The following is a 16754-nucleotide window of genomic DNA, read 5'->3' on the forward strand; positions in this document are numbered from 1 at the left end:
AGCGCCGGCGCAAAGTTTAGCGCCCGCCCGGATGCGCGCGCAGAAAATGACGTCATATCCTCGTGCAACGCCCTTTGTGCGCCCCGATTCCAAACTTCAGTCGGACCGCCCCATTGTGCGGCTGGTGGCCGGAGCGTTTGGAAAAAGGAACGCAACACAACCAGCGCGGGCCCCGGGGGGCGCAAATTAAAGGGGACGTACTCTCCAGTATAAAGGCCAGCCTTTTTTCAGAAAACAGTCTTGTGCAACGCATTTCTGGAGACACAACAAGGAGGATAGCTAACTGGTTTCAAGCCGCAAGAGCCAGGTATTTTTGGACTCAGGCCAGAGCGCTGCAAGTGGCCTTTTGGAAATTAGAGTGTTTGCCAGGATTTGATGGGGGTTGCACGGGGTGCCAACGCGGAGCTGCAGCTCCATGTCCGTAGGGCTCGCAGACGCATTGTGAGAGGGGCAGCCCTGGCTAGAGGCAGAGGGGGCTACAGGCGTCGGCCACGTAGGCCTTACCCAGTCAGGCTATACCGCGCGATGTGTTAGAAGGCTCCGATTCCGAAAGGAGGTGATTGCAGAGATCTGCCACCTGCTTCGCCGAGATCTGCGGCCAAAGCTCAGGTGCAGGACGTCTCTGTCGGTGGAAGTGAAGGTGACGGTGGCATTGAACTTCTATGCCACCGGCTCCTTCCAATACGCTGCTGGGGACATAGCAAACATCTCCCAGTACGGCGCGCATCGCTGCATCCGCCAGGTGACCGAAGCACTGTTCAGAAGGAGAAGCCAATTCATCTCCTTCCCCATGGCCCTGGAGAGCCAGCATCAGCGCGCATTGGGATTTTCCAGACTCGGGGAATTCCCCTTGGTGCAGGGCGCCATTGACTGTACGCATGTGGCTTTGCGGGCCCCTCTGGAGCATGGCGAGCAGTATCGCAACAGGAAGGGCTACCATTCTCTGAATGTGCAGCTGGTCTGTGACCACAAGCAGCGCATCATGGCAGTCAATGCCAGCTTCCCAGGCAGCAGCCACGATGCCTTTATCCTGCGGCAGAGTACTGTGCATGACATGTTCCAGGCACAGCCTCCCCCAAGAGGATGGCTACTCGGGGACAAAGGCTATCCTTTGTGCACCTGGCTCATGACCCCGCTCCGCGCGCCCAGGACCGCTGCTGAAGAGGCCTACAACGAGAGCCATCAAACCACCCGCAACATCATCGAGCTAACTATTGGGGTCCTCAAGCAGCGGTTCCGCTGCCTTGATCGCTCCGGAGGAGCTCTCCAGTATTCGCCGGACCGGGTCTCCCAATTTGTGGTGGTTTGCAGCATGCTACACAACCTGGCTATCCGCAGGACTCAGGCACTGCCACCTGACGTTGGACCAGCACCTCAGGAGGAGGAGCATGAGGAGGAGGAGGAGGAGCAGGAGTACGTTCCCAGGAGGGAGCGACCAGGGCCAAGGGCCGCACGACGCCACCTTATTACACGGTACTTCTAAGCCCCCTGTCAGGGAATGGCCAGGGGCCATGAGGGAAGATGAATGCAGCCGCTCCGCAACCCCTCAGCCGGCGAAGCCAACAAACACTAAGAAGAACAACCATGGAGACTGCATGAATAAAAAAATTTTATTACACAAAAATGAAAAGCCCTTCCCACATGAATCCCCAAAAACAATAAACGGGCCCCACAAAAAGCCCAACAAACGACTCACTCCCACAAACTGGGGAGGAGTCACTCCACCTTTCTTCAAACCGGGCCTCAATGTCGGCCTAACGCAAAAAATAAGCCCTCCAACAACACAACCATGGGCAAAATAAAGATGGCCACCGCCATATAAAAGGAAAGCTGCGCACACCCTCTACTGAGTGGCCCGCGAGGGCGAGACCTTGCCCAGCATTTTGCCTCCCCTGCCCGGCCTGCTGCTCCTTCGCAAGCTCTGCCCAGTGGCTGCTGCGAGGCTGGGGGAAGGTGCCTGAGGCTCAGATGCCCTTCCGCCAGATGCCGCTGGGGGGCGGCCTACACGGCGTTTGGGCCTCGAGGGGCCGTCTGCTGAGTGGCGCACCTGAGCCTGGCCACCATCAGCTGCAGCCGCTTGCCCTTGACGCCCCAATGGGGGAATGGCGGCGACGGATGGCGCAATGTGGGCCAGCTGGCGTGTGGGATGCGCTGGCTGGTGCTGTGGCACTCGGCCGGGCCCGCACTGCAGGATCCGCAACAATCAGCCGAGGGGCGGCTTGCTGGGATGGTCCAGCGCGGTGGCTGCCCTGGCGATGCCTGCCTGAGACAGCGCGTGTGGCAGCAGTGAGTGCCCCTGTGGTCCTGGCGTGCGCGCGCATCACAGCCGTCAGGGTCTTGACGGCATCAGTCAGCATGCGGCCACTCGCGGCAGTTGCTGCCCCGAACTCGCGCACACTGGTCGCCAGCGACTCGATGGCCTCAGGCATGCGCCCCACCACGCTCATGAGCTCCGTGTGGCGCCGGTCCGAATCCTCGGCCATCTTATCCAGCTTCCGCACCTCCTCCGAGGTGAAGGTGTCCGGACTGGAGTCGCGACTCTCCCGCTGGGGAGGAGGGGGCCGAACTAGGGGACCCTTGCCGCGTTGGTGGCGGCGAGTGTGCCGAACAGCAGCACTCCCCTCTGATCCTTCCCCCCTTTGGGGGGAAGGCCGCGGGCCACGCGCACGGCTCCTGGGTGGCTGGACGCCACTGGTCCCAGAAGCTGCATTGCCCTGCGACAGTTCCTCCAGGCACTCGTCCAGTGAGGAGGTGTCAAGCATTTCCTCCTCTCCTGCGGGACGTGACTGTTCCCCCGAAGGTCCGGCTTGCTCCTCCTCCTCCTCCTGGTCGGAGGTGCTGTCACTGGCAGCTTCAGGGTCCTGGTCGTCACCAGCTGAAAGCAGGAATGCACAAGAGTAGCTTCAGAGTGAGGAGACGGCGTCAGCGAGGGAGTTAGGACTGGTGGCATTCAGCGCATTGGTGGGACAGTGGCAAAGGAGGTAGCTCGGATGGGCCAGTGCGACGCGAGAGGGCCAAAAGGCGAGGTCCTTACCATTGCCGGGCAGTGGAGGGTCGGATACTCCGCACGCTGTGGGGACAATCACACGGGCTCCCATGAGCACACACACGCGCTCCTCCAGCCAAGTGAGCTTCTGCAGCTTGGCGCGGCCACCCCTGGCACGCGCCTGGCGATTAAATGCTACTTTAGCCTGCAAGAGAAAGGACGGGCTGTAAGTGCGCAGTGAAGCCCTGATGTAGTGTGCACTGCCTCCCATGGTGGAATAGCGTGGACAGAGTGAAGCCCTGATGTAGTGTGCACTGCCTCCCATGGTGGAATAGCGTGGACAGAGTGAAGCCCTGATGTAGTGTGCACTGCCTCCCATGGTGGAATAGCGTGGACAGAGTGAAGCCCTGATGTAGTGTGCACTGCCTCCCATGGTGGAATAGCGTGGACAGAGTGAAGCCCTGATGTAGTGTGCACTGCCTCCCATGGTGGAATAGCGTGGACAGAGTGAAGCCCTGATGTAGTGTGCACTGCCTCCCATGGTGGAATAGCGTGGACAGAGTGAAGCCCTGATGTAGTGTGCACTGCCTCCCATGGTGGAATAGCGTGGACAGAGTGAAGCCCTGATGTAGTGTGCACTGCCTCCCATGGTGGAACAGCTTGGACAAAGTGTAGAGTGCCGAATGGCCATGTGATGCTCATGACTGTCCCAATGCTGCTGGCTGAGGGCTGACCAATAGGACTTTCAGCTCCCTTTGCCCATCATGTCAGGTGTACATGCAAGAATGAGGAGGAGACTGGAAAGGCTACTCACCTTCACAATCCTGGTCAGATCGTTGTATTTTTTACGACATTGTGGGTCCTGGGGGCATCGCCGGTGAACGTCACCCTCTGGGCGATCTGCTTCCAGGCTTTGGTGTAGTCGTGGTGGGTTGGATTCCTCCCACTCTCTGGGAACAAGATCTTGCGCCTCACCTCCAGAGCTGTGACCATTATGTCCAGATCACCCTCTGAGAAGCGCAGGGCACGCTGACGCGCCTTCTCTGGCGTTGCCATGACTCCCTGGGGCTGAGCAGCAGTGTTGAGGCCTCTTTGCAAGGCTGCAGTGTGCAGGGCGTGGCAGCAGACCAATTCGTCCCTTCCCCCTTTAAGAGCTGGTCGGCGCCACGGGGTCTGCTGTCAGTCCAAAAATGACCGCGCTGCGCCCCGCCTGGGCGCTATCCCTCTGGACCGCCTTCTTAGCGCCTAAAGATAGGAGTGGAACGCCTCTTTTAGCGCTCCACCAATCTCTTAGGGCGAAGCCACTGAATTTCCGGCAACGGGGCGCTACTTTGGGGCGGGCGCTAACTTCGGGCGGGCGCTAAGGTTAGCGCCCCAAAACTGTCTATACTGAAAATCTAGCCCAATGTCTTTTTGGTACTTGGTTGAAGACGCCATTTCAGGCAGTACTTCACCATAAGATACTTCAAACAAACATTTTGTATATGTCTTCACAGTATAAGACACAAAATGCATACCAAAAATAGTGGGGAACCAAGGGGCTAAGAGGAGTGAAGAACTTAAAGTAATTAATATCAGTAGAGAAAAAGTACTTGAGGAACTAATGGGACTAAAAGCTGACAAATCCCCTGGACCTGATGACCTAAGTCCTGGGTTCTAAAAGAGGCGGCTGCAGAGATAGTGGATGCATTGGTTGTGATCTTCCAAAATTCCCTAGATTCCAGAACGGTCCCAGCGGATTGGAAGGTAGCAAATGTAACCCTGCTATTTAAGAAAGGAGGGAGAGAGAAAACGGAGAACTACAGGCCAGTTAGCCTGACATCAGTTGTCTGGAAAATGCTGGAATCCCTTATTAAGGAAGTGATAACCGGGCACTTAGAAAATCACAATATGATTAGGCAGAGTCAACATGGTTTTATGAAAGGGAAATTTATTAGTTTTTTGAGGATGTAACTAGCAGGGTAGATAAAGGGTAACCAGTGGATGTAGTATATTTGGATTTCCAAAAGGCATTCTATAAGGTACCACATAAAAGGTTGTTGAGCAAGATAAGGGCACATGGGGTTGGGGGTAATGTATTAGCATGGATCGAGAATTGGTGATTGGACAGAAAACAGTAGGGATAAACGGGTTATTTTCCAGTTGGCAGGCTGTAACTAGTGGGGTGCCGCAAGGATCAATGCTTCAGTGTTGGCTATTTACAATCTGTATTAATGACTTAGATGAAGGGACCGAGTGCAATGTATCCAAGTTTGCTGACAATACAAAGCTAGTTGGGAAAGTAAGCTGTGAGGAGGACACAAAGAGCCTGCAAAGGGATATAGATAGATTAAGTGAATGGGCAGTAAGGTGGCAGATGGAGTATAATTTCGGGACATGTGACGTTATTCACTTTCGTAGGAAGAATAGAAAAACAGAATATTTTTTAAATGGTGGGAAACTATTAAATGTCGGTGTTCAGAGAGATTTAGGTGCCCTCGTGCAGGAAACACAGAAAATTAGCATGCAGGTAAAGCAAGCAATTCAGAAAGCAAACGGCATTTTGGCCTTTATTGCAAGGGGTTTGAAGTACAAGAGTAAGAAAGTCTTACTACAATTGTACAGGGTTTTGGTGAGACCACACCTGGAGTACTGTGCACAGTTTTGGTCTCCTTATCTGAGGAAGGACATGCATGCCTTGGAGGTGGTGCAATGAAGGTTCACTAGATTGATCCCTGGGATGAGAGGCTTGTCCTTTGAGGAGAGATGGGGTAGATTGGGCCTATACTCTCTGGAGTTTAGAAGAATGAGAGGTGATCTCATCGAAACATTTAAAATTCTGAGGGGGATTGACAGGGTAGATGCTGAGAGGTTGTTTCCCTGGCTAGAGAGTCTAGAACTGGGGGCATAATCTCGTGATAAGGTGTAGGCCATTTAAGACTGAGATGAGGAGGAATTTCTTCAGAGGGTTGTGAATCTTTGGAATTCTTTACCCGAAAGGGCTGTGAATACTGAGTTGTTGCGTTTATTCAAGGGCTGAGCTAGATAGGTTTTGGACTCTAGGGGAATCGAGGGATATGGAGAACGGACGGGAAAGTGGATTTGAGGTGGAAGATCAGCCATGATCTTATTAAATGGCGGAGCAGGCTCGAAGGGCCGTGTGGCCTACTCCTGCTCCTTGTTCTTATAAGTTTCATATTGTTGGTGAGTGTGGTTTCCAGGATGGAAAAGTCACTAGCTTGAGTAGCAAAGGCACGGTCATCAGCTTAGATGGATTTTCATAATCTGGTTGCAGGCACATAGTTTGTTGACAGAACAAAAAGGAGTTTTGCTAGAACTGGTCCCTGAGGGAGGCTATTGATCTGGTATCTCCACAAGCTGGTGCGGTCTGCCATATATACTGTACTCTGAAACCTCGGCCAAGCACATGGCATGACTCTTCTATTTTTGGTATGCTGGCCTGTGTCCTATGCTGCTCTTTGATTGAGGACCATACCTGTTTTGAGGTTCTTCTGAAAAACATTTTCAATGAAGGTGGTTCTGCCAAGTACTTGGTCAAATACATTTTATGAAGTTACTGCACATTTTCTAATCCATAACTCTTGCAGAAGGAGTGCAGAAAGCAAGATTTTGCTGATAGTGTCTTGGTCAACGTAATTGTTATTTCAAAGGATTTTTGAGGGTTACAAGAATTACAACTGGTGGCTATCTGAATCATGGCCAGTTTTTAAAAGTAGTGTTTTGATAAGTCATTGATGAAGTTCAGTTCAGTGACTGTCCAACAGAGGGTGCTGTTATCAGTTCAGTAAGTGTGCTCTGAAGTATTGGGAGTTAACATTACAAAGACTGTAGTTTCCATAACCACATATTGTAAATTTCTTATCTGTCTTCACCCCACCACCCCCCCTCGCTATATTGCACCAAATTGTAATAAGTTAAAAGTAGAAAATAGTTTGTGTGTTGTAAGGTTTGCCACTAAAATTAAAAGTATGCAACAAACTATGCTGCCTAACTCTTCTGAGTGTCCCCCTCTGAAATTAGTGCAGCACATGCTCAAGACTGTAACAGTGTTCTCGGTCCTGTGCTGCTGATTGAGATTCCTGTTCAGCTGTCATGGTCTTTCACTGATCAACTTGACAAGGTGGTCACCTTCCCTCTGGTCATGTGTTCAAAGTATTAGATTTTCCCTTTCTTTATTTTGAACATCATTCTCATGGTTTCTTTGCCTCTTAAGCACCCCATTCATTACTCTTTGCAGTCTATCAGACCTTGAAGATCTTCCTGGATGGCCATGAAAGACTTACAACATTGTGTTCATACTTTACATCCACTGGCTATATTATGGTTCCTTAAAGCCTCTTTGTTCTGTAAGATATGCTCCTATTCTTCTAAGCTTTCTTAAAGCTCCCAGTTGCCTTTCTCACTCTCAATTTAGAATTAACACAATGGAGCATACATTTCTAATAGCTGATTATTCACCAAATGATTATTCCCACAAATGTATAAATATTAGAATTGGTCTGCATTCAGCCTGTACAATAGGATTGGCCTTCTGCATTATTAAGATGTGTGTTTCTAGTAAAGGAGTGTTTCACAGGATTCAAAACCTTGTAAGTTTACTATTTTTCTTCTCCCACAGGTACAAAAAAGATTAAGAAAATTGCCAACCAGACAAAGAAGCCAGCCGCCTCTCCTACACAGAAAAAAGAGAAGGTATAAAATGAATGAAGAACTCAAGGGATAGGAAAATATAAAGTTGGTTTTTCAAAATAAAATGAAATGGACACACAAAAATTCTACTCGATTTGCAAAGTATATTTTTAATCAGAGTTTTTTGTTGAGATTTTTCTTTTCTGTTGAACGCAGGTGGCAAACAGGCAAAGTATCTCTAGTAGGGGAGTCCCGAACAAGAAGGCCTAATCTTAAAATTAGAGCTAGGCGATTTAGGAGTGTAAACCAGATGCATTTCTTCCACACACAGGGTAGTGGAAATCTGGAACTCACTCCCTTAACAGCTGGTTGATGCTGGGTTAATTGAAATTTTCAAGACTTGAGATTGATAGATTTTTGTTGGATAAGGCTACCAAAGGATATGGAACAAAGGTGGGTAAATGGAGTTAGCCATGATTTAAGTGTATGGCGGAACAGGCTTGAGGGGCTGAATGGCCTTCTCCTGTTCCTATTTTCCTACCTACCTTAAATAATAAATATGCTTTTTTTTTGTTTACAGCTTTTTCTCATATCTAAAGTGCTTTTTTTTTTAATTTCAGGGGTCTCTTCGAGATGTTTCTCCTTTCACGTAAGTGTTATACTTTCATATTGCTGATGTCTTTTCAGCTTGCAATGTAACATTACTGAAGTTAGCGTACAGAAAAATTATTTAAAAACCTTCTGTATTACAAATTCCAAAAAGCTGTCAGATTTAAGTTGTCAGATTTAGTGTATTCATTCTCTTCCATATGTCATGAGTAATGATTTTAAATCAATAAATCTTCACTCAGGATTTTTTTTATTTTATTTAGTGGGGTGCTCAGTGGGATAATATTCTCTGACAGGATAGCCAAATCTTTTAGAGAAGAGGGCCAACCCCCACTGTAGAGCTACTGCATTAGCCACACTAAAATCCAAGCCTTTTATATACTATATATATATATATATATATATATATATAAGTATAAGCAATTAGGAAGCAGCTATTTTCTAATCCTCCAGGTTCTGAAGGTTTGAACTGCTCAGCCAATTCTTCCTTGTGCATAAAAATTCCCAACTTTGGTGTAATCTTGACACCAAAGAAAGAGGTAATTCATCAGTGGAATCTATTAATTCCTGCCAATTGGAAACAACAAATTGCACTGGTATAGCACCTTTTACTATACAAAAAACATCCCAAGGTGCTGCACGCAGGCATAAGGAAAAAATGGATGTCGAGCCAATGAGGTTTTAGGAGGAATGACCTTGGTTGAAGAGGTAGATTTTATTTTTATTCGTTCCTCGGATGTGGGCGGCACTGGCAAGACCGGCATTTATTGCCCATCCCCAATTGCCCTTGAGAAGGTGGTGGTGAGCCACCTTGAACGCTGCAGTCCATGTGGTGATGGTACTCCCACAGTGCTGTTAGGGAAGGGGTTCCAGGATTTTGACCCAACAACAATGAAGGAACGGTGATATATTTCCAAGTCAGGATGGTGTGTAACTTGGAGGAGAACTTTGAGGTGATGGTGGTCCTATGCGCCTGCTGCTCTTGTCCTTTGTTGTGGGTGTGGGAGGTGCTGTCGAAGAAGCCTTGGCAAGTTGCTGCAGCACATCTTGTAGATGGTACACACTGTAGCCACGGTGCACCAGTGGTGGAGAGAGTGAATGTTTAAGGAAGTGGATGTGGTGCCAATCAAGTGGGCTGCTTTGTCCTGGATGGTGTCGAGCTTCTAGAGTGTTGCTGGAGCTGCACTCATCTAGGAAAGTGGAGAGTATTCCATCACACTCCTGACTTCTGCCTTGTAGATGGTGGAAAGGCTTTGGGGAGTCAGCAGGTGAGGCACATGCTGCAGAATGCCTAACCTCTGACCTGCTCTTGTAGCCACAGTATTTATGTGGCTGGTCCAGTTAAGTTTCTGGTCAATGGTGACCCCCCAGGATGCTGATGGTGGGCGATTCAGCGATGGTAATGCCGTTGAATGTCATGGGGTGGTGGTTAGACTCTTGTTGGAGATGGTCATTGCCTGCCATTTGTGTGGCGCGAATGTTGCTTGCCACCGATCGGCCCAAGCCTGAATGTCGTCCAGGTCTTGCTGCATGCGGGCATAGACTGCTTTATTATCTGAGGAGTTGCGAATGGAACTGAACACTAATCATCAGCGAAGACCCCCACTTATGATCGAGTGAAGGTCATTGATGAAGCAGCTGAAGATGGTTGGGCCTAGGACGCTGCCCTCAGGAACTGCTGCAGCAGTATCCTGGGGTGGAAATGATTGGCCTCCAACAACCACCTTCCTTTGTTCTAGGTGTGATTCCAGCCAGTGGAGAGTTCCCCCGCCCCCCCCACATTTCCCATTGACTTCAATTTTACTAGGGCTCCTTGATGTCACACCCGGTCAAATGTTGCCTTGATGTCGAGGACAATTACTCTCGCTTCGCCTCTGGAATTCAGCTCTTTTGTCCATGTTTGGACCAAGGCTGTAATGAGGTCTGGAGCTGAGTGGTCATGGCCTAACCCAAACTGAGCAGCGGTGAGCAGGTTATTGGTGAGTAAGTGCCGCTTGATTGCATTGTCGACGATACCTTCCATCATTTTGCTGATGATTGGGAATAGACTGATGGGACGGTAATTGGCCGGAGTGGATTTGTCCTGCTTTTTGTAGACAGGCCATACCTGGGCAGTTTTCCACATTGTCTGGTAGATGCCAATGTTGTAGCTGTACTGGAACAGCTTGGCTAGAGGCGCAACTAGTTCTGGAGCACAAGTCTTCAGCACGATAGCTGGGATGTTGTCTGGGCCCATAGCCTTTGCTGTATCCAGTGCGCTCAGCCATTTCTTGATATCCTGCGGAGTGAATCAAATTGGCCGAAGACTGGCTTCTGTGATGGTGGGGACCTGAGGAGGAGGCTGAGATGGCTCATCCACTCAGCACTTCTGGCTGTAGATGATTGCAAACGCTTCAGCCTTGCCTTTTGCACTCGCATGCTGGGCTCCGCCATCGAGGATGGAAATGTTCATGGAGCCACCTCCTCCCGTTAGTTGTTTAATTGTCCACCACCATTCACGACAGGATGTGGCAGGATTGCAGAGTTTTGATCTGATCCATTGGTTGTGAAATCGCTTAGCTCTGTCTGTAGCATGCTGCTTCTGCTGTTTAGCATGCATGTAGCCCTGTGTTGCAGTTTCCCCAGGTTAGCACCTCATTTTTAGGTACACCTGTTGCTGCTCCTGGCATGCTCTTCTACATTCATCATTGAACTAGGGTTGGTCCCTTGGCTTGATGGTAATGGTAGAGTGAGGGATGTGCCAGACTGAGATTACAGATTGTGGTGGAATACCATTCTGCTGCTGCTGATGGTCCACAGCGCCTCTTGGATGCCCAGTTTTGAGCTGCTAGATCTGATCTGAATCTATCCCATTTAGCACGGTGGTAGTGCCACACAACACGATGGAGGGTGTCCTTTCTGTGAAGATGGAACTTCACTTCCACAAGCACTGTGCGGAGGTCACTGCTACCAATACTGTCATGGACAGGTGCATCTGCGACAGGTAGATTGGTGAGGACGAGGTCAAGTAGTTTTTTTCCCTCGTGTCGGTTCTCACCACCTGCCGCAGGCCCAGTCTGGTAGCTATGTCCTCCAGGACTCTGCCAACTCAGTCAGTAGTGGTGTTACCGAGCCACTCTTGTTGATGGACATTGAAGTTCCCCACTCGGAGAGAGGTGAAGAGGCTGAGGGTTTAATGGAGGGAGCACGGACACCAATGGTGGGTAGGGTGGGGGGGATGCATAAGAGGCCAGAGTCAGGAATTGTGAGCTGTGGCAGAGATGGGAAGTGGCAAGGTTATGAAAGGGTTTATGTACAAGAATGGGAATTTTAAATTTGAGGCATTGAGAGACCAGGAGCCAATGTCGATCAGCAATAACTGGGATAATAAGGTGAGTGGGATTTTATGTAGGTTAGAATACGGGGAGCAGAGTTTTAGACGAGCTGAAGTTTATGGCGGGTGGAAGATGAGAGTCCAGCCAACAGAGCATTGGTATAATTGAGTCTGGAGCTGACAGAGTCACGGATGAGGGTTTCAGCTGTAGACGTCCTGAGACCGGGACGAAGTGGGTGATGTGAAGTCGACCACCTTTGTGCGGGATAGGATATGGCATTGAATATGACACTGAGGGTGCAAACAGTCTGGTTCAGCCCGAGACAGTCACTGGGGAAGAAGATGGAATCGGTGGTGAGGTTATAGAGTTTGTGGTAGGAGCCAAAGACAATGGCTTCTGTCTTGCCAATGTTTATCTGGAGGGAATTGCAGCTCATCCAAGACTGGATGTCAGATGAGCAGTCTGATAACAAAGACAGTGGTGGAGTTGAGATGGGTGGGAGAGGTAGGTGTCATCATATAGGGAGTTGAGGGAAAGAGCAGCATAGATTTTGGAGGTGACAACTTGGTTACAGACTTGAGAGGAAAGGGAGTTTGGAAATGAGGCAAAACTAAAGGCATTCAAAAGCATAACCACTACACTGGCTAATTTTAAAGATGTTGCGTGCAAATTGGTATAGAGTCAAGCAGATCAGAGAGTTAAATGCGTGGCTCAATGGTGTGGGAAGAAGGGGGTTTCAATTCATGGGGCACTGGCACCAGTACTGGGGAAAGAGGGAGCTGTTCCGTTGGGACGGGCTCCACTTAAACCGGGCTGGGACCAGCATCCTGGCGAATCGAATAACTAAAAAGGGGGGGGGAGGAGTCAGGTGAGGGGAAATTTAGAAATCTAAAGAGAAAGGGCAAGGCAATAGAGCAGTGTAGTGAGTTTAACGGTAGCAATACAACAGAGAATAAGGTCAAAGCAGGGAATAATGGTAAAAACATCTAAATTAAAGGCTCTTTATCTGAATGCAAGAAGCATTCGTAACAAGATAGATGAACTAGTGGCACAAAGAGAAAAATGGGTTTGATCTAATAGCCATTACAGAGAAGTGGTTGCAAGGTGACCAAGGTTGGGAACTAAATGTTCTAGCGTACTTGACGTTTCGAAGACAGGCAGAATGGAAAAGGGGGGGGTAGCCCTGATAATGAAGGACAACATGAGGACAGTAGAGAGAAAGGATCTCTGTTTGGAAGATCAGGAAGTAGGAATAACATGGGGCAGAAAACACTGGTAGGAATAGTATATAGGCCCCCTAACAGTAGCTATACTGTTGGACAGAATATTAATCAAGAAATAGTAGGAGCTTGTAACAAAGGTAATGCAATAATCGTGGGGGACTTTAATCTTCTTATAGACTGGACAAATCAAATTGGCGAAGGTAGTCTGGAGGACGAGTTCATGGAATGCATTTGGGACAGTTTTCTGGAACAATACATCATGGAACCAACCAGGGAACAGGCTATTTTAGATCTTGTATTGTGTAATGAGACGGGGTTAATTAGCAATCTCACAGTAAAGGATCCTTTGGGGCAGAGTGATCTTAATATGATAGAATTTCACATTAAGTTTGAGAGTGACTTGCCTAAGTCTGAAACTCAAGTCTTAAACTTAAATAAAGCCAATTACATAGGTATGAGGGGCGAGTTGGCTAAGGTAGATTGGAAAAATAGATTAAAAGGTATGGTGGTAGATATGCAGTGGCTAGCATTTAAAGAAATATTTCATAATTCTCAACAAAAATACATTCCATGGAGAAACAAAAACTCCACAGGAAAAATGATCCATCCATGGCTAACTAAAGAAGTTAAGGACCGCATTAGATCGAAAGAAGAAGCTTATAATGTTGCGAAGAATAGTAGTAAGCCTGAGGACTGGGAGAGTATCAGAAACCAGCAAAGGATAACCAAAAAATTGATAAGGGGAAAAAATAGAATGAGAGAGAAAACTAGCAAGAAATATAAAAACAGATTGGAAGAGATTCTACAAGTATGCAAAAAGGAAGAGAGTAGCAAAAGTAAATGTTGGTCCCTTAGAGGCTGAGACAGGAGAAATTATTATGGGGAATATGGAAATGGCAGAGGCGTTAAACAAATATTTTGTATCTGTCTTCACAGTAGCAGACACAAAGCATACCAAAAATGGTGGGGAACCAAGGGTCTAATAAGGGTGAGGAACTTAACGTAATTAATATAAGTAGAGAAAAAGTACTAGAGAAACTAATGGGACGAAAAGCCAACAAATCCCCTGGACCTGACGGCCTAGATCCTAGGGTTCTAAAAGAGGCGGCTGCAGAGATAGTGGATGCATCTTCCAAAATTCCCTAGATTCTAGAATGGTCCCAGTGGATTGGAAGGTAGCAAATGTAACACTGCTATTCAAGAAAGGAGGGAGAGAGAAAACAGGGAACGACAGGCCAGTTAGCCTGACATCAGTCGTCAGGAAAATGCTGGAATCCATTGTTAAGGAAGTGGTATCAGGGCACTTAGAAAATCATTATATGATTAGGCAGAGTCAACTTGGTTTTATGAAAGGGAAATCATGTTTGAAAAATTTTAGTTTTTTTGAGGATATAACTAGCAGAGTAGATAAAGGGGAACCAGTGGATGTAGTATATTTGGATTTCCAAAAGGTATTGGATTAGGTGCCACATAAAAGGTTATTACACAAGATGAGGGCTCATGCGGTTGGGGATAATATAGTAACATAGAAACATTGAAAAATAGGAGCAGGAATAGGCCATTCGGCCCTTTGAGCCTGCTCCACCATTCAATATGATCATGGCCGATCCTCTAGCTCAATACCATATTCCTGCTCTCTCCCAATACCCCTTGATGCCTTTTGTGTCTAGAAATCTATCCATCTCCTTCTTAAATATATTCAATGACTTGGCTGCCACAGCCTTCTGTGGTAGAGAATTCCACAGGTTCACCACCCTCTGAGTGAAGAAATTTCTCCTCATCTCAGTCCTAAATGTCCTACCCTGTATCCTGAGACTATGACCCCTCATCCTAGACCCCCCAGCCAGGGGAAACATCCTCCCTGCATCCAGTCTGTCTAGCCCCGTCAGAATTTTATACGTTTCAATGAGATCCCCTCTCATTCTTCTAAACTCTAGTGAATACAGGCCTAGTCGACCCAATCTCTCCTCATACGACAGTCCTGCCATCCCGGGAATCAGTCTGGTGAATCTTCGCTGCACTCCCTCTATGGCAAGTATATCCTTTCTTGGGTAAGGAGACCAAAACTGCACACAGTACTCCAGGTGTGGTCTCACCAAGGCCCTGTACAACTATAGTAAGACATCTTTGCTCCTGTACTCAAATCCTCTTGCAATGAAGGCCAACATACCATTTGCCTTCCTAACTGCTTGCTGCACCTGCATGTTTGTTTTCAGTGACTGGTGTACAAGGACACCCAGGTCCCTTTGTACATCAGCATTTCCCAATCTATCACCATTTAAATAATACTCTACCTTTCTGTTTTTTCTACCGAAGTGGATAACTTCACATTTATCCATGTTATACTGTATTTGCCCACTCATTCAACTTGCCTAAATTGCCTTGAAGCCTCTTTGCATCCTCCTCACAGCTCACAATCCCACCTAGTTTCGAGTCGTCGGCAAACTTGGAAATATTACATTTGGTTCCCTCATCCAAATCATTGATATATATTGTGACTAGCTGGGGCCCAAGCACTGATCCCTGCGGTAGCCCACCGCCTGCCACCCCGAAAAAGACCCATTTATTCCTACTCTGTTTCCTGTCTGTTAACCAATTTTCAATCCATGCCAGTATATTACCCCCAATCCCATGTGCTTTAATTTTGCACACTAACCTCTTATGTGGGACTTTATCAAAGGCCTTCTGAAAATCCAAATACACCTCATCCACTGGTTCTCCCTTATCTATTCTACCAGTTACATCCTCAAAAAACTCCAGTAGGTTTGTCAAACACCGTTTCCCTTTCATAAATCCACGTTGACTTTGTCTAATCCTGTTGATATTTTCTAAGTGTCCTGTTATCACATCCTTCATAATAGACTCTAGCATTGTTAGGCTAGGATGTTAGGCTAAACGGTCTGTAGTTCCCCGTTTTCTCTTTTTTTTAAATAGTGGGGTTATATTTGCCACCCTCCAATCTGCAGGAACTGTTCCATAATCTATAGAATTTTGGAAGATGACAACCAATGCATCCACTATTTCCATGGCTACCCCTTTTAGTACTCTGGGATGCAGATTATCAGGCCCTGGGGATTTATCAGTTTTCAGTCCCATTAATTTCGCCAGCACTTTTTTTACTAATACTAATTTCCTTTAATTCCTCCGTCTCACGAGACCCTTGGTTCCCTAGCATTTCTGGGAAGTTATTTGTGTCCTCTTCCGTGAAGACAAACCAAAGTATTTGTTTAATTGCTTAGCCATTTCCTTGTTCCCCATTATAAATTCTCCCATTTCTGACTGTAAGGGACCTACATTTGTCTTCACTAATCTTTTTCTTTTTACATACTTCCCTCTCCCCCCTCCCCCCCCCCCGCTCTCCCCCACTCTCTTTCCCCCCCCCACTCTCTTTCCCCCCCCCACTCTCTTTCCCCCCCCCCACTCTCTTTCCCCCCCCACTCTCTTTCCCCCCCCACTCTCTTTCCCCCCCCACTCTCTTTCCCCCCCCACTCTCTTTCCCCCCCCACTCTCTTTCCCCCCCCACTCTCTTTCCCCCCCCACTCTCTTTCCCCCCCCACTCTCTTTCCCCCCCCCACTCTCTTTCCCCCCCCCACTCTCTTTCCCCCCCCCCACTCTCTTCCCCCCCCCCACTCTCTTTCTCCCCCCCCACTCTCTTTCCCCCCCCCCACTCTCTTTCCCCCCCCACTCTCTTTCCCCTCCCTTTCCCCCCCCACTCTCTTTCCCCCCCCACTCTCTTTCCCCCCCCACTCTCTTTCCCCCCCCACTCTCTTTCCCCCCCCACTCTCTTTCCCCCCCCACTCTCTTTCCCCCCCACTCTCTTCCCCCCCCACTCTCTTCCCCCCCACTCTCTTCCCCCCCCCACTCTCTTCCCCCCCCACTCTCTTTCCCCCCCCACTCTCTTTCCCCCCCCCACTCTCTTTCCCCCCCCACTCTCTTTCCCCCCCCACTCTCTTTCCCCCCCCCACTCTCTTTTCCCCCCCCACTCTCTTTCCC

General features: G+C 48.4%; 1 protein-coding gene across 10 annotated transcripts in view; it reads left to right on the forward strand.

The window, feature by feature from the left end:
• Positions 1-16754, forward strand: part of sanbr (SANT and BTB domain regulator of CSR) — a 126937-nt gene that overhangs the window by 89819 nt on the left and 20364 nt on the right. For all 10 annotated transcript variants that reach the window (XR_015077517.1, XM_085981435.1, XM_085981430.1 and 7 more), the window contains 2 exons: positions 7605-7678; positions 8236-8264. Coding sequence is in view for 9 of the 10 variants with exons in the window: in XM_085981435.1 (XP_085837561.1) it covers positions 7605-7678; positions 8236-8264 (103 nt within the window). In the remaining variant the exon portion in view is untranslated. The remainder of the gene's footprint in view (positions 1-7604; positions 7679-8235; positions 8265-16754) is intronic.

Source organism: Somniosus microcephalus, chromosome 3, assembly GCF_052327205.1.
Source record: "Somniosus microcephalus isolate GS21.2 chromosome 3, FLI_Smic_1.0, whole genome shotgun sequence".
Classification (NCBI taxonomy): Eukaryota; Metazoa; Chordata; class Chondrichthyes; order Squaliformes; family Somniosidae; genus Somniosus; species Somniosus microcephalus.